This window comes from Lagopus leucura, unplaced genomic scaffold (genome assembly GCF_019238085.1).
Source record: "Lagopus leucura isolate 7727_CA_CO unplaced genomic scaffold, USGS_WTPT01 Super-Scaffold_100157, whole genome shotgun sequence".
NCBI classification, from domain to species: domain Eukaryota; kingdom Metazoa; phylum Chordata; class Aves; order Galliformes; family Phasianidae; genus Lagopus; species Lagopus leucura.
In genome coordinates this window covers 48,737,964-48,760,858 of record NW_024962334.1, presented here as the reverse complement: position 1 = coordinate 48,760,858, position 22,895 = coordinate 48,737,964, and the positions used below count along the sequence as shown (strand labels likewise).

General features: G+C 46.0%; 1 protein-coding gene across 31 annotated transcripts in view; it reads right to left on the bottom strand.

The window, feature by feature from the left end:
* OBSCN (obscurin, cytoskeletal calmodulin and titin-interacting RhoGEF) overlaps positions 1–16,570 on the bottom strand; it is a 176,423-nt gene extending 159,853 nt beyond the window's left edge. For all 31 annotated transcript variants that reach the window (XM_042888385.1, XM_042888386.1, XM_042888391.1 and 28 more), the window contains exons 1-4: positions 16,344–16,570; positions 9,477–10,611; positions 3,301–3,570; positions 845–1,105 (exon numbers count right to left, since the gene is read on the bottom strand). In XM_042888385.1, the coding sequence (XP_042744319.1) occupies positions 845–1,105; positions 3,301–3,570; positions 9,477–10,602 (1,657 nt within the window). In that variant the 5' untranslated portion in view covers positions 10,603–10,611; positions 16,344–16,570. The remainder of the gene's footprint in view (positions 1–844; positions 1,106–3,300; positions 3,571–9,476; positions 10,612–16,343) is intronic.
* Positions 16,571–22,895: the final 6,325 nt, after the last annotated feature.

Sequence of the window (22,895 nt, the reverse complement as noted above, 5' to 3'; positions counted from 1 at the left end):
TCAAAAGGAGAATGAGAGAGGATAGGGTTTTGTGGTCTCCACAAAATGAAGGAAGTCATACTTTCAGGAAGAAATATTTTCCCTTTTTCTTGCAGTCTTTTTATTTTCTTTTCCTTTAATGCAAGCAGCTTTGTAGCTTACAAATTGTTTTCTAATCACCTCCTGGTATGGACAAATCACACATCTTTTACTCCATGTTTTACACAGTTATCATTTTATATCTGTTCCAGTATGGAATCACAGAATCCTAGAATGGCCTGGGTTGCAAAGGAGCACAGTGCTCATCCAGTTCCAACCCCCTGCTGTGTGCAGGTCACCAACCAGCAGCCCAGGCTGCCCAGAGCCACATCCGGCCTGGCCTTGAATGCCTGCAGGGACTGAGCATCCACAGCCTCCTTGGGCAACCTGTGCCAGTGCCTCACCACCCTCTTGTGAATGAGAATGCCCTGGGATGTTGTGCCATGCTCTTTCCCCAGAACTTGTCTTCTCTGGCTCTTTTGATCTCTCCATAACATCAGGTTGTTGGCGTTTCTGACAGGCCAACTTCCCACTTTCTTTGGCCACCACACAACTCATCATAGCAGTATCTATAAAGAACGCCTTTAATACAGGAGTGTTTGCACACTGAGGGATCAGAAAATCATAGGTGGGTTTCGGTTGGAAGGGATCTTAAAGACCCAATCCCCTTCCACGTTGTTACCCACAAGATCAGGCTGCTCAGGGATCCATCCAACCTGGCCTTGAACAGCTCCAGGAATGGGGCACCCACTCTTCCCTGGGCAGCAGTGCCAGCGCCTCACCACCCTCTGTGACAACACCAAGGCTGAGCACAAGGGAAACTTACTGGTCACAGTGAATTGGGTAGAAGTCCTGCTTTCATCAGCCAGGAAGACGATCTCACCGGCGTCTTCCATCGTGCACTCTCGGATGATCATGGTGTGCTGTTTGCCAGAGCGCGTGATGGAGATTCGATCGCTGGGTTTCACCTCTTCTGCGTTTTTCAGCCAGTGGATGTTCTGGCACTCACTGTCCAGCTCCACACAGAAAATGGCTGTGTCGTTAACTGAAACTGCAGTCTTTCGTGGAAGTTTTTTAATGATGTTCCCTTTAAACAGGAAAGTAATTATGGTTCACAAACAGCAGATAGAAAGGTGTCCGGTAACAGTGGACCACTCGGACAACAGCCAGGTTAGTCAATAGTTGTCACCCAATAAAACATGGTAGACACTACACATGCATCCCTCAGTGAAATCCCGGGCTCTGTGTTACACACAACAGATAATCCCAAGGATTCGTTTTGTCCTTCAAGAATAGAAAAGCCATTTTATTTGACTACAGTCTCTCGTGATCCTAGTCTAACATGCGGTGTCTCCTGTTGGGCAAGCACAGTGTATCTGGCTTTGTCAAGAATAGGTTTGACAGTGATAGGGCTTTTATTTCTGCATATGCTGTGAATTCTTACAAATGTTTTGCTGAAATAGGTCAGTCTTAAAACCAGACAGGTCTTCAGCTATCTTTGGTATTTTGCTTCCACCGAATGATCAGGAAATGACACAGCTGCCAAGTGCACCAATGACCTAACTTAACAGAAGATGGAAAGATGGAAAGCCATCACGTGTCTTTAACGTGAACATGAAAATTCACGTGGAATCAATTCACTGACATGTAGCTTTTCCATGCTACCATGATTATGAATTAATAGAATAATGTCAGAGTTACAAAACGTGACTGTCCACAGGAGAGTTTGTTCAGAAAAACCAGAAAATCACCCCTATCTGTGACTGTCTCAAGCCCCAGAACAGTTTCTGCAAGGCAGAAGTGTCCTCTAACAGGCAAAGCATCTAGAGATATTTCATGGGAAGCAGTGCTGAACTGTCTCATGAAGCAGAGCAGGCACACTTCATCAGGAGCATTCAGTAGTCTGGTTTTCTGCTCATCCTCTCTGAAGCTTGGCCGTGTGTCTGCCTTGTGCTGCCCTATGCAGTGCCATTGAGCTGCCCACTTTGACAAGCTCTCACATTATCCCCACCCCACCCTGCTCTCTCGAATCTTCTCCCTTTGGCCAAGCACAGGGCTCCTTCAGGAAGGCTCTGCCTCCTTTCCCTCCTGAGAGCTCCACCTGGCTCAGTCAATCTCTTTTGAATGGAACACGTCATAGAACCATAGAACAAACAAGTAAAAACGAATACCAGCTAGTAGGGCCAAACACACTCAAAGCATTTGACTGGTTCAGCCCCAGCAGAAATCAAAACAAAAGGATGTCTGTTTGAACTCTCAAATGTCCACAAACTAAATTACCCCTTCTGCCTTCACTCATGTCAACTCTTATGTCTGTGCTAACTAGGCAGAAAGGAATTTGCACAGTGACTCACAGCACCAATTTATGAAACGGAGAATTCTGTGTTCAGATGGAGTAAAGTCAGGTTTCAAAGGAGACAGGACAAGTGTGATCCAGTAGGTCTCCAGTCTGCATTACAGGAGACATGTCAATGACACCAGAGCAAGCAGCATCAACATAAGAACTGCAGGTCCTGGAGCCGTGCAGCTGAGTACTTTTTCAGATAGCAAATGAGTTCTGAACTGAAGTTGCCTTCTGCCAACTGTCTCTGATGTGCAGATCGTTGTGAGACTCCCATGAGGTACTCAACTCTATACTTACGTTAAATTCAATGCTGAACCACTGGACTCAGAGGTCTTGGACACAGACCTATATCTACATTTGATCAGCCTTTCAAACTTCAAAAAGCAGCTCCAGATGTCAGGGCTCTAAAATATGGTTCAGGTTTGCAGTCTGACATCATATGGATGACCACAGGCTGCACCATGCATCAGACCATAAAACAGCTGCCAAGCCAACTTCCCAATCTGATCTGCACCACTCTCAGACAAGATTTACCATTATGTTTACCAGACACCTGACAAGACCTGTGTGAGATGGTGCCAGGAGACACATCCATTGCTTGGGATCACGTCAAGGAAAGTCTACATTGCTGAGCTATAGCTCAAAGGCTTTGCCTTCCAGAAAAACACTTAAAGCATAGGCCACTGCTATGTGATGTGACTTGTGCAGCAACGCAGTCTCTTCTCTTTCTGTGACCCTGTGGCCTAGATAAACCCTGGCAAGAGACTCAGGGACCCACAGACAAGTTGCTCTCTTCTCACGTGGTAGGGGTTCTGCTGTTCTTCTCTGTGTGTATGAGATAAATGCTGTTTGTAAGCTCAAGTCTGGAGTCCCACATACGCATCTCTCACTCAACAGATGAGACTTGGCCCATCTAAAATAATAATGCTCTTTCTTACCTTGGACAGACAATTCTGCAATGGTCCTGCTCCCTTCTTTCATCTCACAGATATAGACAGCATCATCATCTGCAGTGACATCCTGGACTGTGAGCCGGCGATACGTGCCCTCTTCTTCTATGTTGTATTTCTTGCTCTGCCGGAGTTTGGTTTCCTCCTTGAACCAAGATGTCTCTGTACTGGGAACAGGCACTTCACACTGGAAGGTGGCAGATTCCTTCTCCCAGACTTCAAGATCCTTCAGTTTTTCCTTGAAGGGTATTGGTGGTTCTTCAGGGGATTAAAAAGAAAGGAGAAACAAGAATCTGTGGCAGCTTAGTATAAGAGGCATTAAAAAAACACCTCAGTAAGAAAGACTCAAACTCTATGAGAAGCAGTAGGGCCATGAGGGGCTGCAGGACACCATGAGGGGCTATGGGGCACCATGAGCCCTCCCTTCAGCCTCCTCTGCACTGGGCCCAAGCTTGCCAACTGCCTCTGTTTTCCTTCACCAACTGCATCGCACCACTCTGGCTTAGGGAGAAAGAAGAACGCAGATCAAACAGGAAAACAGCTGCGTGGCAGTGAGGGGAGATATTTTGCAAACAGAACGTAGATACCATTTAATTCCTGTGACAACTGAACTGTGAAATCACCCTGATACCCCAACAACAGAGAAAGGGGCATTGAGCTGAGCAGGACAGCCGGTGATCATCAGCCACATCAAACCTTGGCCCTAAAATACCCTAGACCTGATGACCAGGACCCTCCACGTTGTAATGCTGGGATCTGTGTTGGGCATGCTATGGCTTGCAAGTAGAAGGGGCACATAAATCACTTCTGAGAAAGGAGGCTGATATGTGAACATGAACACACACATAGAGCATGAAAACCTACTTTGCAGCCTGCAGCATTTTCTGTTGGACAGAGCATGGTTTAAAAGTTGTCCCTGCATCTTTTGGCAGCTGAGCCACTGTCTGTCCCTCCTGCCCCATCACTAGGAAAGGAGTAGGAGACACTGATGCTAAATACTGTTTAGGTTGTTATTCTGGAGCTGAAACTTCATTGGAAACCTGTACAATACCTAAGCAAGGAGGACATGCCTTTTGGCTTAATGTGCCTCATTTCAAGGCAAGTCAAAGTCTTTCCTCAAAGTCTTCAGCTATGGCAGCACAGCCCTTTCCCCATATTAATTACCTCTTTCTCTCTACCCAAAAGGCAGCTTGGACTCCTGTGTCTCACATCTGAAAGCACCCATGTGGTCAGGGGGAATTAAGTGGATGCAATGCTCTTGTCAGGGGACCAAGCAAGAGGACGACGTCAAGAATGCATTTATCAGAACAACGCCAGCATTGAAGAAGTGGTTGCAATGCAGCCATGTGAGATAAGAGGCACCTTGGAGCTGACTGTGAGAGCAGAGTGATGTGCCCAAGGGCCAGAAGGAAATATGAGGCACACCTGAGAAGTACACAGGCTTGTTTCCATACTTAAGCCATGTCATTAACACCTCTCTCTTTTCAGCTGCTGAGCAGTCACAGACATCATCTGAAAACAAATTTGCTTCCACTGTTTTGACATATGCACACATCTTATTTTGCTCTGAATGAGGCTTCAGGGAGACAGCAGCTGACAAATTAAATTAAAGACTGCTGTTTTCCCAGCCCGTTGCTTTTTCCTGCTTTGGAGATGTGTGAGAGAGGCTCTGAAATCCACCACCTTTTTAATTCCTGAACATATCTTCATCTTGCTTATGTAGTCTAACATGCCTGGTCAGCCACCAGGCAAAAGAGGTTAATTTGGGCAATATTTACATGAAAAGGACTTTTAGTGTATTTTCTACTTAACTACATTAACTAGGAAAATAACTAAACGCATTCATGCACTGGTCAGGATAATGAGTGGAGCACAGACCTCTACATTATCTTCTCTCACATCATATGGGGCTACAGTCCATCAGATTGGGCAAATTCTCCAATGTTGGAACCCTCCCTACAGCACCCAACAGAGTTCAGAATCATTCTGTGCTGTAACTACCAGAGGCATTTCAGGAAGGGGTGCTGCAGATACTGGCATTACATTCCATCTGTCAGACTCCATAAATACCAGCTGCCCAGTTCTAAATGGCTGTTTGTCATCTATTACTCTTCCACAAGGTAACTCTCATTGTAAGGTCTTCCTAAGTATGATTCCAATATGGAAGATACAGCCATCTGACAAGCAGCTGGTTTCCTCCTTTTGCCCAAGGAGGCTGTGGATGCCCCATCCCTGCAGGCATTCAAGGCCAGGCTGGATGTGGCTCTGGGCAGCCTGATCTGGTGGTTGGTGACCCTGCACATAGCAGGGGGTTGGAACTGGATGAGCACTGTGCTCCTTTGCAACCCAGGTCATTCTATGATTCTGTGATTATCCAAAATGTTCAGAATACCTAAAAAACATCCTTAGAAGATAAGCAGAAAGTGTGCTCATCTGAGGTCACGAGCAACATAATTCTCACCTCAACCACATCTGTTTGATATAAGTGCCACCAAAAGAATGAAACAAAGTCTTTGCAATAACTTCAAACCAAGCTTCCTCTAGAAGCATTTCCTTCCATGCAAGCTCCGTGCTCTGAATTTGGGCACCAGTTCTACTTTGTCCTTACATCATCTCAGCTCCCAGCACAACTCATTTCCTTCACACAGAGTGCCCTGAGAGGTCACTGGAATTCATTTCTACTGTCAGTATGAATTTCTTTTAAATGATGATTTCTCCACAGTTTTTTACTGCACTTTTTTTCTGTCTGTTTTTAGCCAAAGCAGCTATGCTCACTAAAGCGTACGAGGGCAATAAAAGCATTTCTATAGAAGGGAAAATATGAGATCTACGAAATTCAGTCTACTGGGAAAAATGTGAAATGGAAAGAAGCAAAGCAGAGCCCTGAGGGAGCATGGAGCAAGAGCAGCTCATGGAGTTAGTTAGAACTGCAAGAGCTTAAAGCAGCTATGAATTTGGCTGCTTGTCTTGAAAACACGTCTCCAGCATCATAGGCTCTTGCTTGGTCCCTACCAACCAGCATGGCAATGAGGTGATGTTATGTTTTAAATACAGGTCCTGCTAACATATTTTGCTAAGAATAGGTGCAGCCTGCAAAGAAGCTAAAGTCCCCTTAACCTTCCCAATGTACACTGGCCTTCTCAACCTGGGCTTTCACCTGCCTGCACTTCCTCTGCTTCCCAAATTGCCTTTGTGCCTCCATATTTCTCACGTTGCCGTTCTCTTTCAGATCTCAGATCACTCCAGCAGTCATCCAACATCATTTTGTATCAGAGGCAGAAAGAAGTGGCTTTGGCACCAATCTGTTTTTCCAGCCTTGACCTTGCTGGTTAAGCAACCTTTAACCTTTCTGTCCAGTATCTGATTACTGAACTACTTACTGAGCATTCAGAGACTCAGCCCCAAATTCCTTTACTCAAATATTGCTTGGTCCAGGCCCAAGGATAGAGACCTGTACACTATTCTTATTGACTTTACATGTGGCTCAGGGACATCTTCAAAGCCTTCAGGAAATTCAAGTAATCCATTCATGTATCTCCCATCATCTCTGCTCTTTGGTTTGTTAAAGAGGGGAACTTTCCTTGGGAAAAGTTTATTGACTGCTTTTACAGCTCACATTTCAGTGCGTGGCTTGTGATTTTATCCCTGCTCTAGATATGAGAAACCAACATCACTGGATAAGAGTAATCAACTCTTGGTTTTCCTTAATTGTGAAAGAGACTCTCTTCATTGTAACCTCTTCCTTGGGACTTCTATTTAATTCAGTACATCCCATCTAGGAACAGTTAAAAAAAAACAAACTTTTTTTCTTTCAGTTCAATACTTAAGGCATGGGCCTGGCTTACACATGTGTTGGGTTTAGGATCTAGACTGAAAACATGTAAAAGGCAAGCTAGAGGCTGTGTCCTTTGGCCTGCTATGCTGCCATTAGATACTTTGGAGACAGGATGCTGGCCTAGGTAGTTTTTCTTCATGCTATATTTTAAACACCCACAAATATTGTCACTCAAATTCTCGTGTTGAAATTATGTGTTGTACATGAACCAGAGTGCCCAAATTGCAGTTAGACCCGTGAAGCTTTCCTACCCAGGTGTCATAGAGTCATCTGGGTTGAAAAAGACCTCAGTGCTCATCCAGTTCCAATCCCCTGCTGTGTGCAGGGTCTCCAACCAGCAGCCCAGGCTGCCCAGAGCCACATCCAGCCTGGCCTTGAATGCCTGCAGGGATGGGGCATCCACAACTATCTGTGGATCTGTATCTATCTGTGCCTATGGGTAAGCACGGAGGAAGCAACATCACAAGCTCCCTAAATACTCTGTTATCTGCACACAGTCCAATGCAGTCACATCATTCAGCCTCTTCTGCACAACTGAGCAAAGAGAGGATTGTGGGGCAAGATGATCTATCCCTCAAAACATGACCTCAGATGAGCTAATGGCATCATCAGTTGCACATAAAGGATGAAATTAAAAGCTCCCTTCATTGCTACATCATCCTGAGCTGTCTTTGAATGGATGAGGACTTCTTGTGACACAAAGGAGAGCCATTATTCAGGGCCTAATTATAACCAACACAAGTAGATTTTCCATGGTTGCCTTGGCCTGGTCAGAAAGCCCTACATGGTATAGTATCACAAAGAAACAGACCACAAACATTTCCACTTGAGCCCTCTGACTCACATCTCTTGACAATGGACATTGATGAATAGCACTTTGCCATGGTGCTTGCTCCCAGGCCTGCTGCTTCGCATACTTTGTCTGCTTTGGAACAGGCTGCACCCCTTGGGAATTATCAAACAAACATGGGGCAGTGCTTTTCAGAGCCAGACAGACACTAGATGAGGAACGGAGCTGGAGCCATGCTCAACAAGTGCAGCCACCCCAGAGCCTGGCTTGGTCTTCTCCTTTGAATCCCATCTCATACAGTGATCACAGCTTTAGGAAGAGCCAAATGCTCCTTTCTACACCACTCAGCACCTCCACAGGATGGCAGTGAGTGGGACTGGTGCCAGCGAGCTGCATGGATTGAGTGTCACTGATGGACACAGGGCATGAGTCACTGCTGGGAAAGACAGTGAGAATGAAGAAATGTCCAGAAGAGGAAAGCCACAAAACTAAATGGCCAGTATGTCTTACAGACCAGTATGGAATGCAGGCACTTCCTTGAATTTCTGACACATTTTGCTTTCATTTCAAAGAGTCAATTTTGCCATGCAAAAGGGGTTTTTTTTTTGTTGTTGTTTTTTTTAGTTTGTTTTTTTTTACATCTGAGAATCAATTTATAGGTGCTGCCTGGGTTTCATACTGCTTGCTGAAGCCTTGCGAAATAGAAGTTTGAAAATACACAATTTCCTTTGTGAAAACGTGCATCACATTTGTTTATGTTCTGAAGAGCTTGATCTGATCTGCAGCAGTGCTGAGGGATGCTTTGAAGGCAAATTCATCACCCCCCAAACGCTGCAAGCAGAGGCATCCTGGTGTTGGTGGAGTTCTGGGAGAACTACTTCTACTTCTGTTTGATGGCATGTGGTGAGATTAGGAGTGTGGTGTGATTGAGCCTGGTGGTGAATTTAAACCCAGATATGATTAAAACCTGGAGGGGAAGATGGGGCTTTGGCACTCACTGGAATCAGAGGATGGTGGTTGATCTCTCACATTAAAGCTCCCATCTCTCCAGGTGTTATAATAAAGATCTAGTCCATCCCAGCTGGCCCACAGCGTGCCAGTTCATTAAGGTTGGATAAGACTACTAAGATCATCTTGTCTAACCATTAACCCATCACCACCATGCCCACTAATCCTTGCCACTCAAGGCAACACCTGTTCTTGAACACCTCCAGGAACAGTGACTCCACCACCTCCCTGCACAGCCTGTTCCAATGCCCAACCACTCATTAGGAGAAGCAGTTTTTCTTAATACCCACCCTGAAACATCAGCCATTCCTGACTGAAGCCTGTTTACGGTGCATCCTAAAGGCCTTCAGTGATGAGACTCCCCCTCCCCAGGTCACCTGTTGCAGTGCTATAACCCCATTTCAATCTGCAGGGGTTTTTATGTCCAACCCATGCTCTCTTCCTGCAGTTTGGTGGCAGAAGCTTTGCCCACTTTCACACCAAGCTAGAAGCATCACCTTCCCACTTGCAGGAGCAGGTGGAAGCGCTCACCTTTGACAGTGACCAACACAGAGCTGTAGGTCTGCCCTGCCAGGTTGGAGGCCGTGCAGGTGTACAGCCCATTGTCCACTTGCTTGCAGTAGAGGATCTTCAGCACAAAGTTCTCCTGATCATCCTCATAGATGACGTGCCTCCGCCCTTCCACAATGACCTCGTTGTCCTTCTTCCACACGATCTCCGGCTTAGGCTCCCCAGTCACGTAGCAGCTCAGCTTGGCGTGCTTCCCTTCCGTCACACTGCAGGTGCGGGTCAGCGTCCCAAACATGGCATTGCGAGCGCCTTTGGTGGTGAGCCCGGCTGCCCGCTCGTAATCCCGGGAGAGGCTGTAACCGATGCCAGACAGCCCTTCTGTTTTGGAGTAAGACTGGGCCGATGTGGCATCGAGAGCCCCGTAGGAAACGTCCATCTTCCTGATCTCCTCCCGCCTCTTTTGCAGGTGAGACAACAAAGAGGAGGTTTTGCCACAGCTGGTATCGAAATGGCTGCCCGGGTTGGAAGAGCCCTGCGATTCCACAACCAGCGCTGCGGAAGCACTGGCAGAGCCGATGGGATTCTCAGCCCGACATGTGTATGTGCCACTGTCCCCCAGCCGGGCACACTGAATGGTGAGAGCGTTGGACTCCCCAGCTGACTCTATCTGGAAGCGGCCAGCGTCAGCCCGGTTCCTCAGGTGTCTGCCATCTTTCTCCCAGTTCACAGAGAGGGGAGGGCTGCCTTGGACTCTGCATTTGAACATGGCATCCTCTCCCAAAGTTACTTTGATGGAGGAAGGTTTCTGGATGAAATATGGGGCCGACTCCGTGACCGTGGTCTCCTCTCCGACTTTGATGCTAACAGCTGCGAAAGCTTCCCCGATGGTGTTCTTGGCACGGCAGATGTATTGGCCGCTGTCCTCCAGGCTCAGATCATAGATTGTCAGCTGATAGAGGTCCCCATCTTCTGTGGTTTTAAACCTTCCCCCAGACCGGATGGGAAGTTTGTCCTTTTCCCAGCTCACAACTGGGATGGGGTTTCCAATGATTTGGCAGCTCAGTGTGGCATCCTTCCCCACGGACACTATAAATGCCTTCGGCCGGGTCAGGAAGCGGGGGACTCCACTGAATGAGCTGTAATCCATCTTGGTTACCTAAAGGATGAGAAAGAAAAATGTCACAAGCAAGCAGATTTGATGGTACAAGCAAACAACTGCTGCACTTTCATGTTATCAGGACATTTGTCATCCAGAACAATCTGATTGGAGTACATTTCCACTGTCCTTTTTATTAGGGGTTGCATACTTCTTACGTTCAAACTGAGTGATGTGAATCTGCTGAGAAAGCAGCCCATTTTCCCACTGAAGTCACTGGGTAAAGTGCAAGTCTTCAGACAGTTCATACAGAAACAGCATGATGGCACTAAGAAAAAGATCAGTGCTAGTGCTATATAACATATAGGCTGGTTTTGTGGTCATAAAGACATGAAATTCTGAGTGATGGGTCTAACAATCAAAATACCTTCTTTGTGCCCATCTGTGCCCAACTGTTAACCCATCCCCACCATGTCCACTAAAACATGCCCATCAGCGTCGTATCCCCACAGTTCTTGAGCACTTCCAGGGGCAGCAGTGTTCAAAACTGAAGCTAACAGCAATTCTGGCGCCCCTGCATGCTGAGAAAGCCAGAAGCAATCCGTGGCACTCACTGTTCACAGAGCCCATCCATTCCTGTGCAGCTGGAGAACATCACAGCAGAGCACAGCATTTTGAGTCACCTGAACTTTGCATGGCACACAAACTTACTCTGTTCCCTCACGACTCCTGGATATTCTTTGCCTTCTGCTGGAGTGAAACTACTTCTAATCCCTCAGGAGCAGCCCTGCTCTCTGCACAAGCACTTCTTGGATGAGCAAAGCACAGCTAAAGGCACCAGAAACCTAAGCGCAGCAGCTAACTGTGCCTGGAAAAAGGATTAGACACCAGAATAGAGCTCTGTAAGGAGAGCAAACCCCAGCTCTGAGCCTCTCTGAGAGCCCTGCTCCTGAGCACAGTTTCTCCCCTAATCACTCCCTGTCTCCATGTGCGCAATGCCAGACACTTCTGCATTAGCAACTTGCACCTCCTGAGCCATAGGAATGATTCAGAGGGTCTGCAGAGCTCTCACCTCTGTGCTCTTTCACCTTCAAAGTGCCACATACAGTGAAAGCCACCAGGCACTGTGCTGGGAGGAGCTCAAAGGAAATAATAACCAGTCACCACAACAGAAATATCCTGCTTAATCCTATGGCAGCCTGGCTTCCCTGCTGGCTACACATCCACCCCCTCTCTCACCCAATGGCAGATGACCTTACCACTTTCCCCTCCAACCTCCAGCAGAAAGCAGTGAGAACAAGCCAAAAACCTGCTTGGTTGCTTCAGCCACAATTCAGGCAGAGGATTCACCAGGTTTTCCCCCCTCCTGGCAGAGTGGGTGGGAGGTGGCTGGGCTGCTCACCTGCACCACGACCTTGGGGAAGCTGCTCATTTCCCCATGCCTTGGTTTTGCTCCCATTTCTTCTTCATGTCAAAACAGTGATGGGCTCACACTCAGCATGTATGACAAAGTACTTACCTAGAATCACACTGAGGTTGGAAAAAACCATTCAGATCATCTAGTCCAACCATCTGTATACAACAAATCAGGCATGACATTAATAGCAAATTATTTTTCATTCCATTTACTCTGGTGGAGGCTGGAAGGCACAAACTGACATTAAAATTGAAGAATGGGAAAGTGGGGGCACAAAAATCCAGGATGGTATTCATATGAATCACTGCTACTATTGAAGATGGTATCACAGACTGCTCCAGAAATCTGTGAACCTGTTTGCACTTCCTATTCCCTCCAACTGCATCCAACCTCTGTCCTCGCTTGAGCTTTAAAGTATATTTCTCATAAACATTTGCAAGGCTGCAAGCAGAGAAGCTGCATGAATGGAAGATGCAGACACAGGCATTGGGCTGGAGCCAAAGTACACTGAAGTCAGTGGAAATTTCCACTGAGGTCAACTGACTGATGATCAGGGCCTTGTGCTCATTTGAGGCAGTAGAATTCTAATTGAGGGTGCTGAGATGCTGGGATTGAAGTTCATCTCTGGAGAATCAAGCAGTAGCATTTACTTCAGTAACAAAGAATAAATTAAAACACAGGCTTGGAACCCATGCACCAACCTTCCCTGCCCATTAGGCTGAATTTCAGGCTGCATCGTAGCATCGAATTGTTTGGCTCTGTCTTTGGAAGGCATTGCCCTGTTTCATCCTTCAGACACCAACTCCATTCCAGCTTCAAACCCATGATATCACAAAGAGCAAAGAAAAACCCCCAAAATGGTGTTTCCAACCTTGATGATTCTATGATTCCTTATTCCTTCGGTAGGCTGGACTAATAAAAACACATTTGTACATTCAAATAGGAGAAAAACCATTTCCCATTGTTAGACTGAGAAATGGATGAGGAGCAGGACGGAGCACAGAGCCTTGTGGGCATATTGCTGTAAGGCCAAGAGTTGATTTTTCTAGAGTGTAACATTATAAGAAGTTTATTAAGCAAATACACTAATGGAGACTCCTTACAGGCACACACAAACTCCAGTGCCAATATTGACCCTCTGCAAACGTGAGGACTGATCTCTTCGTAATCATAGGGCAACAAAACATGAGTAAACCTCATCAGTGCAAATGCTCCTTCCAATTAATCTTAGACATCTACCAGTGCCACGTTTCACTTCATAATCCTACTGTGATGCACCATTTGCAACAGAGATCACATTCACATGTATTTCTGAGCATACTGGGAGCAAAGTACTGGGAGCAAATTTGGCCTGTGCCTTTATCCATTCAATTTTTCCACTTTTTCATGTGTCAGATAATGCAAATGAAATCAAATCACTGCCCAGGAAACAACAGACAGCCATGCACACAGTCAGGGTTCCACAACCGTGGAGATGTGGCACTGAGGGATGGGTTGGGGTTGGAAATATCAGAGGTCTTTGCCAACCTGAATGATTCTGCGACTCTAACATCTGCCTAAAGCCAAACAAATGCTGAAGTCTTAATGCAGACCAAAAGCACAGAGGTTCTCCAGAAACCACATTAAGACCTGTGCCATGCCTGCTGTAGAGTTCATGTTTCCTGGACTTACTTCTACAGCCTTGCTATCCATCCTCTCCTGAGATAAGGGGCAACATAATTAGGGAAGCTCCTGTTTCTGAGCCCCAAACCTTTCAAAGAATATCATTAAAACATAAAGCTTCAGATAAAAATCAAGGCAGTGATGGTATTTATGCAGTTTACATGATATATCTGCCTGTGTTTTTCCATCTAAAAATCAGAGCAAACTGCTCTGTGGGTGGGATGGAAAGCTGATGGGTCATAAAACGGACAGTGCAGATTTCCTTTGATGTTTTAAGTGCTACTGGGCAGTAATCTCACTGCCTTATTGCTTCTAACAAGCTCTCAGGGAACAGAGGTTAGAAAGCAAACAGCATGAGTGCAGTGTCAGTTGCAAGCTCAGTGGTGTCAGAGCAATGCACACCTATGAACCATTACAGTGGTGCTTCACAGATGAAAGGCACAGCAGCACAGCCAGTGCTCCGTGCCCATTATGTCTCCAAACGAGGTGCACACAGAGATTTGCACAGATAGACTGATCTGAGATGACGGCATTCCTCTGGCGCCTGCTTGATCAGAGCAGGAATGGGATCTGTCACTGAGGAGCTGAATGCAGAGCTGAGCTTGGCCTACTCTGAATTCCACTGCAGTGAGGGACAGCAGATCTGGCACATCCAAAGGTCACAGGATGAGCAGTGGAAGAGCTTGCTGTGGTGGCTGGAGGATAGGTGTGCTGTAGGAGATGTAGACACAGAGAAGTCTGTGCAATAAACTAAGCCTACTGCAGTAAGCTTCTGTCTCAACTCAGGGTAGGGCTTACTTGTGCTCCGTGTTGCCTCTGTTGGCTAAAACCTACTGGAGAGGTTAAGGGAAGCTTCCTAAGTGGCTATTTGCTAACATGTGGTGCTCAACATGAGCAACCTGAGCAAAATTTGGCTATGCTCATGACAATTTTACCATTTTGACCTGCAGAAGTCAATTAGGGCTAATTACGCAGCAAGTATCTAGGAAGGGACCTGCATCAACTCACACTCCTGGAATAAATCCTTTCTCAACACACTGAATATTTCTAACAACTGGTAGCAAATAAAAGAGTCAAACCTTCAGAAAATTCCAACAAGCATCATCCACATGGTTTGTGCAACCACTGGGCAATGTAGCCAGATCACCTTCCAGTCATATAAGCAATGTGTGGTGGTTACACAGTTGGTGTAACACATGGGAGACTGAAGTGAAATAGATGAGTTAATCAACATAAATCCAATAATCCCCACTCCAGATTATGTGGCATCTTTTGTTTTTCTAAGCCTGAAGCCACCCAGGCTGCTCTGACCAAACATAAGTAACGTCTACAACACAGGGGAGGCCTTAGGTGTAGGGTGATGCTCATTGCTGCTTCACAGGGGTGAAAAGGACAGAAATAGAGGAGAAATATAATTCTGGGGACAGAAAAGGGATGATGTAAATGCTAGTAAATTCATCATGAATTTCTTCCAATTGGGTTTTGCCTGTACCGTATCCTGGATGCAAGTGGCTGTGGCAGAACACCTCCATCTGCTTAGGCAGCAAAGACTGGGAGCTTGGGCAAGTGAACCTGGGAGGTTTGGGAGCACAGTGGACTCACACTGATTTATATCACTTAATTAATCCTTTCCATAGACTTCTCTCTCCCTTGCAACAGAATCACAGCATCACCTAGATTAGAAAATACCTTCAAGATCACAAGGTGCCACCACTGAACTATGTCCTCTGGTGTCACCCCTGTACATTCCTTAAATACCCCCAGGGATGGGGACTCCAGCACTTTCTTGAGCAGCCCATTCCAACATCTTCCCTTGAAGAAATCCTTCCCAATATCCAATCTAAATCTCTTCTGGCACAACTTGCAACCACATCCTTGCAATATATCACTTCTAACGTGGATATCCTTAAATAAAACAGTCCTGAAACAAACACCCCCAACTCTCACATACTTTCCCATCAGCATGAGCAGAGCAATAAACTCACTTCTATTAAGCTGGAAGACTTAAAGTGTATTTCCTATGGGAGGGAGCTGCGAGATGACAACAGCCATAGGGACAAAGAATTCCCTCAATGAGCCGCGATCCTCCGTCTCCAGCGCCTGTATTCTAATGAGGACGTCACCGTCCTAACAGCCACTCCACCCCATTGAGCTGTGGGGACAGAAATAGCTTCAGCTGTCGGGCTCCATCTCTGCCCATCACAGCCACTTGGAGAAATGTGAGGAGGGTGGGGGCAGTGGTTTGAATCGGTGTCAGCACCGGCGAGGAGCTCAGAGGGAAAGAGCTCTCACTAAGGATTGCGCCCTGCAAATAAACCCTAAAAGCTCTTCTTGCTGTCACTTCCCTCATTTTTCCAGGCTCTTCATTCATGCTGCTATCACAAGTCTGGGGACAAATTACATCAAACATAACCAATAGAAGTTTAATGCTGACTCTCCCCTATTTTCTCCTCTAACTTGATCTGTGTTTCTTTTTTGACGCAGACAGAAGTAAGCAAGCAATGCAATCCATGTTTGCCCCCCAGCTGAAGGATGGATTTACCATCTTCACCCTCAGCTCCATCTTCGAACGCACTTCACGAACCACACTCCAGTGCAGTAACACTGACACAGAAACAACCTCACCCCTTCCACAGCCACAAACACCGTTCTCTTTTTTTATCCCAAATACCCAAATCTCACACCTCCCCGCAGCTGAAGGTTTCGGTCTTACCTGGAGCCTGAGGAGATAAAAATCCGTGGGCAGGGTGACAGAAAGCCGCTTCCTATGAAGATGACAGAAGGTGGAAGGGGGAAAAGGGGAACAGAGGACGTGGGGACACCATGTTGGCTTTGGTTCCCCCCTTTCCCCTTCAGCAAAATAAAACAGAAACCCCAGCGGCGATAGGGACGCACGGCACAAGGTCCCCCTGAGTTCCCCGCAGTGCCTTCACCGCTCAGGGTTAGGCTGTGCCACCCCCTGCCCACCCCTCCTGGCTGTCACATTGCTGACGTGCTTTGCTTTTCCCCCACAGCACAGCTCCAAAATAGCCCTGGGTGTCATTTACCCGAGAGATTAGGTTTCCTGCGGGAGAGAAGCAAAAGGGCATGGTTTGGGGAGTGGATGGGGTGGGTGGCACAGAGGTGGTGTGGGGGGACAGAGTGGGTCAGAGCTGCTCAGATCCATCCCACAGCCAAGGGATAAATACACAGGGACTGAGGGCAGGCAGATACCAACTTCAGACACCGCTCCTCACTAAAGGAATCACAAAATCAGTCCAGTTGGAAAAGACCTCTAAGATCCCCAGTCCAACCCCACCCCATCCCCACTGTGCCCATGGACCACGTCCCTCAGTGCCACATTTACACACTACTGAACACCTTCCTCAAAGGTACCAGCTCAATCATAGGTGTATTTAGAACCACAGTGGCCAATAAGCAGCAATAACAAAGCAATATCTTCCTTTTTGCAGCATGAATCTTCTCTGAACACTGCAGAAATGGCTTTTGAGTTGCACATCTCAGAGATATAAAAATCGTACTTCCTACATAGCAGTAGAACTGCTAATTTTAAACTATTTTCTCAAAGTAGATTTTGCAATCAAAGTTTGCTATTTAGAGTTTTAACCTCAGTCCCACTGTTGATCTGAGAGCTAGAACAGACTCAGCTGGCTGCCTCTGCACCACTTCACCTCCGCATGGCCATCAGGAGGGAACTACAAGATACGTTTATTTATGGCAGCAAACAAAGCAGATAACATTCTGAGTGTGTGAGAGCAGGGCTCAGCTGGAGGCATGGCAATATCAAGGTTGGAAAAGACCAGTCAGATCATGCAGCCCAACCACCACCCCATACCTGCCATGAAAAACGTTTACTCAGTCACTTTCCAGAGGAAAATCCCAAAGGGGATTATTAGAAATGTTGAAAGTAGGGGCTGAAAAGAGGAAGAGGGACCAAAGGCAGGGGACCGTGGCAGCTGTACAATGCACAACATTGCACAACATCAGTGTACAGTTATTGAAGCTGTTTCTGCCTTGGTCTGCACATAGCAGAAACCTTAATTTCGAAGCCTCTAGTTAAGTCTCACATTAGGTTTGTATTGGATAAAAACTAAAACCCAGTATGGTCTGGATGCCAGTGAGGTTACACTGGAAGAAAAGCTGAAGGAGAAGGTGATGAAGAAAAGTAGTATGATCAGAAGGATTCCATGAACGTAACACAATGGGATGAGCAAGGATGTTGGCCAACAAAAGACACTGAAGCCATCCAGTGCTACAAGTAGGGCTGGTTTCTCTGCACTGAAGTTAGGCACAGGACACAGCTGACTGGTGACTCTTATGAGGGAGAGGAAAGGACACAGTTCTCAAATCTTCCCATGGCCACAGTCCATCACTCACCAACGTGACATGGAGAAATGGCATGTTTCTGCTCAGGTTCCCCATTCCTTTCGAGTCAAAATATAATCACGTAACCCTCAAAAATGACCCTAAAACTGCAGGACTGAGGGGGAAAAAACCATACCTAGATCTCACATGGTGCTTCCCAAAGATCTTCCCGACGATAGAAAAAGCCCAGGAAGAAGCAGATGCATCCTGGCTTATGGCAGCACTGGGAGAGCTTCATAACTCTGAACCAGAAAACGCTACAAAGAAATGAAGTTCACAATGCAGATCAGAGTATCGTTATAAAGACCATTAAGTCAGAAATTGTGGGGGGAAAAAAAAAAAAAGAGAGAAATAAGCTACCTGTACCAAGTTTCAGGAGATAAGGAGAGGAAAACTGGAAAACCACAAGGCTTTTTTGTCAACAGAAGGGAAATGAACAGCAGGCCAGCTGGACTGGGAATCCTTGAATGTCTTTGAGTCCAGGATTCCAGTTTTCCACCCAGTCTGCTCTCTCCCCACCCAGTCTGTATTTGAAGATAAGGATGCATGGGTGAAAAATAACAAAATCGTGATAAAATCCACAGCTTCCCCCATCCCCCACTACCTCATTGCAGAAGGCCCCAGGTTGGTTCTGGCACCACCAACCGTTGATCTATCCACACCTACTGTTCCTAATCACCTGCTGGTCCTTCGTGGAGCACGATACGGCCACAGGGAAGACTTCCTCTGTAATTTTTTCAGTTGCACGTGTTTGCTTTGCTCAACAATCATTCTATCTAGATCAGTTGCTGCAGATAGAGGTGTTGTCAACAGGGTGATGGATCTCATTGACTCTATGAAAGCACTTTGACTTTCAGTATGGAGCCCCTGACTTTGAGCTGTCTGTGGAACTTGAAGCACGGCTGCAGATTTCACTGTGCCTGCAGGTTAATTACAAGGCAGTTGCAGGCAGCCTTGTAAGCTTCTACTTAACTCTATTCCATGTCCCTTCTTGCTTCCAGTCTCAGTCATTTACTCACTAGACACAACTTGGGCAAACAATTTCAAACGTGACTGGGAGTGAAAACACGTAGCCTGAATAACAAAGTCACACTTCCTCCCATACTTTGTAAAGTTTTCCAATAGCAAATGAAGTGAAATGTGATATCCAGTTGAAAGAGCCAGGAGAATTTATGAAAACACGACGTAACTTGCACACTGGTCGGGATATTTGAGCAATACAGGTTTTCAAACCATCTTTGAAACATTCATAGGGGTATTTAGCTACTTCAGGCCACTAGTTCTTGTTTCTATATTCCTCCTAAAAGAGTTCATCACAGTGACACCTGAGCTGCCTGTGCAGGAACATCAGGACAACCACCCAGAGTCGTAAATAGCAGCCATACAAGTTGCTTTCTTCTGGAGATCCCAACCACCATCAGGCACAGAAGGTGAAACAAATGGAAAGAAAGTCTGTGGCAACTCAGCTTTGGTATGAAGCATCAGTGATCACCTGTTTACTCGCAGTTTTTGGGAGAGCATTTGTGAACTGTCAGACACATCAGAAGAGTTCAAGAGCATGAATAGCACTGTGCTGTCCTTCTCTACTCATCCTTATTGTAAGACAAAGAAATTATTGGGATCACATTTAGCTCACATCATCTAAGCTAGTGTCCTACTCCACACTGCTCTCCAGGCGTTACTTTGAGACAGAGGCAAAGGCTCACAATAAGCTTTATTACAAACAACTTGCAACTTTAGTTGCTCCCCAGCAGCTTAGGCTGCCCAGGACCCCACATCCACGGCCTTGGGCACCTCCAGGAAAGCTCAAGAAACATCAGACAACATTGGAAGGGCTTCCAGCACCCAACACTCTGGTTCACCTGTTGCATTTCAAAGGTGTTTGTTTTAAGGAGAGCTTTTAAACGTACTTTGGTCAAACAAATATGTGACCACCTTGCGTGGGAGAATCTTTCCTACACTCTGAAAAGGAAGCACCGACACTGGGTTTAACTCCAAAAAATTGTCACATTTATCCAATGGGAAGAAGATCCCTGTTGGAATTACTCCCACCTTGATGTATATTCAGGAGCATTTGCCTCATGGTTCCACCCATCTCCCTGCAGCTTGTTTGTGCAGTCCTGAGTGCTGGCAGAGACTGCAAGACAAGAGAACATCTCTCAGGAACTTTTATAGACTGACTCAAGTATCTTGACAATGAAGAAAAGGCAATCTGTCTGTGGAAAGGCAATGAGGAACAAACAAAAGTGACACACGCTTAGTACTAAATGCTTCCAAAAATAGCTTATAAAAGGCTCATATAGCCATCTTTTTCAGTGTTTTTGCATCTTTAACATAAACCTCTTTCTAGGCAGTAGATCTAAACCATTTGTCCTGTAATTAACCTTGCGGGCCCTGAACAGGACAAACACTCCATGCCCTTCTATTCTGGCAGGGATCCTTGACACAGATGCAGACTGTCATTCTCGCTCATCTTCAGCAGCTCTTGTTCTGACCCACGGATTGGATCAGTGATCAGGTTGGATAGTAGGAACAATTTCTTCTCAGAAAGAGCAGTGATGCAGTGGCACAGGCTGCCCAGGGAGGTGGTGTTGTCACCAGCCCTGGAGGTGTTCAAGGACCACAGGGATCTGGCATTAAGGGACATGGTCAGTGGGCATGGTGGGGGTGGGCTGGACTTGGAAATTTAGTGGTCTTTTCCAACCTGAACGATTCTACAATTTGTTACCTTTAATTGGACTAAATCCACTAAGCTTGAAGAGTAAGGACCAAAACCAGGCACAGTTCCACTACTGCTGTGCTGGGGAAGAGCAGGATTACTGCAGGCTCTCCATCCCTTTGTACATCCCATTCTGCCTACTTCAAAGCAGCCAGGCATTGCTGATCCCAGATCTGCTTGTCCTCCCCGTAATCCCCTAATCCTTCACAGAACTGCATCTGCACAACCATTTCCTATGCTGTCATTGTCCACTGGATTATTTTTAACCCTTTCCCTCTGAGAACTTCATATATTTTTTCAGACTTCTCAGATTTGTGATTGTGGAACTCTAAATCTGATGTACCAAGGCTGTGACAGACTGCACAAAAGTCAAATTTTCGGTAACAAATCGGTGCCTACAGCAGAGCTCGTTTGATTTCATTTGACAAAACCCTTCTGTCCTCACAAGTGCTATGAAACCAAACTTCTCCTTCCCCCAGGCACCTGCTTAAGGCTCCAGGTGAAAGCATGACTAACCTTGAGCTTTTCTATAAATACAGCTATAGAGCACAACTGCAAATTGCTCCTGCAGTGCAGCTGATAAACTTTTGAAGGGACATTCATCATTACCTACTTTCCATTGCATGACCTCACATTCCTCTTAAGCTTTACTGACGCATACCAGAAGCCAGAGGGTAGGGAGAGAGCTGGAGGAGATGTTGCCAGACTTCTCAAAAGCACAGAAAAACCTACAAAGTCAAGGAAATCCCAAACAGGACAGAAGAAAAGGGAATATCTTCTCTACAAGAGTGGTGCAGCATTGGAACAAGCACTCAGAGAGGCTGTGTAGCGTTCACTCAAATTTCTCCACGAGTGGACAAGACCCTGAGCTATGAAACTGGCTGTGCTATGAGCAGGGGTGGAAGCAGATACTGCAGAAGTCCGTTCCAGCGACGGTATTTTGTGATCCTATGGGCTCATCAGTTTATATGAGATGTCACTGAGTTGGACCTGACCCCTTCCAACTTAGGACAGTCTATGATTCTCTTCATGAAAGTTGTCTAATATTTCCTGAACGTTGCATGGCTCGGCTTTGATATCAAGGGAACGAAGGTATTTATATAAGATCCACCTGTGACCAGGCTTCCATCCTTTCTCCGCAGACTATTTTCTTCATGAAGAAAAAGCTGCTATTCACAGGTACTGGACTGATTTCTTCTTTTACAGTGAGAGCAATGCAGTTGTCATTGCTAAATAATATTCTCTGTAGAAAATAGACACTTCTAAAAATAAAACTGTTCCTCAAAAATGTTTCCATTGCTGTTAAGCAATCACTGGGTCTCCCATGGGGTTTTCTTTGTATTTCTTCTTTCTGATCCCTGCCTTTTTCTGTTACAGCTTCACTTGTAAATACTCCAGCATTCCTGAAAACACACATTCCCGAAGAGCAGAGGTTTTTTGGGTGGTTGAGTTTATTTCTTTGCCTTTTCTTCCCACCCTAGTGATATTGCTTCCAGAGAAGTGACATTTCCATGAAGGCCAGATTCAGAAGCACGTTCATAGCAGGTTCCTCTGACCAAACATCACCAAGTGCCAGTAGCTTGCCAACCATTTCCTGGCTCCTCAGCATGAGCAGCACCTTTCAACACAAGGTTGAAGATTTTTACATTGAATAAAATAGAATTTAATCATAATCAAGTACTCATCTGTTTGTGAACAACTTCTCTGCTGAGAGTGGGGAAGCTCTTGAAAGATATGCCGACATCCTGGAGCACACACAGTCATCTGGAGAGATCAGACAGGAGCTGGGCAGAAAGTATTGCATGTAAGTATTTAGAAAATACTAAACCATCAGAAGAAATGAGCCCTTTCCCAGTGACTCAGCAAGTCCCAGTGCCTCCCAAACACCTCCTTACCTTCACGTTGCCTCTCCAGCTCACCCATCTGTTGTCCTGCTGAGCTGTGCATTTCCTTACTCTACACACTTGAAATTTATGCATCCATCCACATCCCAGTTCATCAGCTGGAAATCAGAAGTCTTCTCAGCAACATTAACAAGCACTAAGGAAACAATTTTCATTTTTATATAGAACTGTATCAGAACCAGGATAATCCTTACGGATTCCTTCCAAACTGGAATATTCAGTGATGACTCCAATCTCAACAGTATAACCAAACTACACGTCTTCATCAATTAGCATT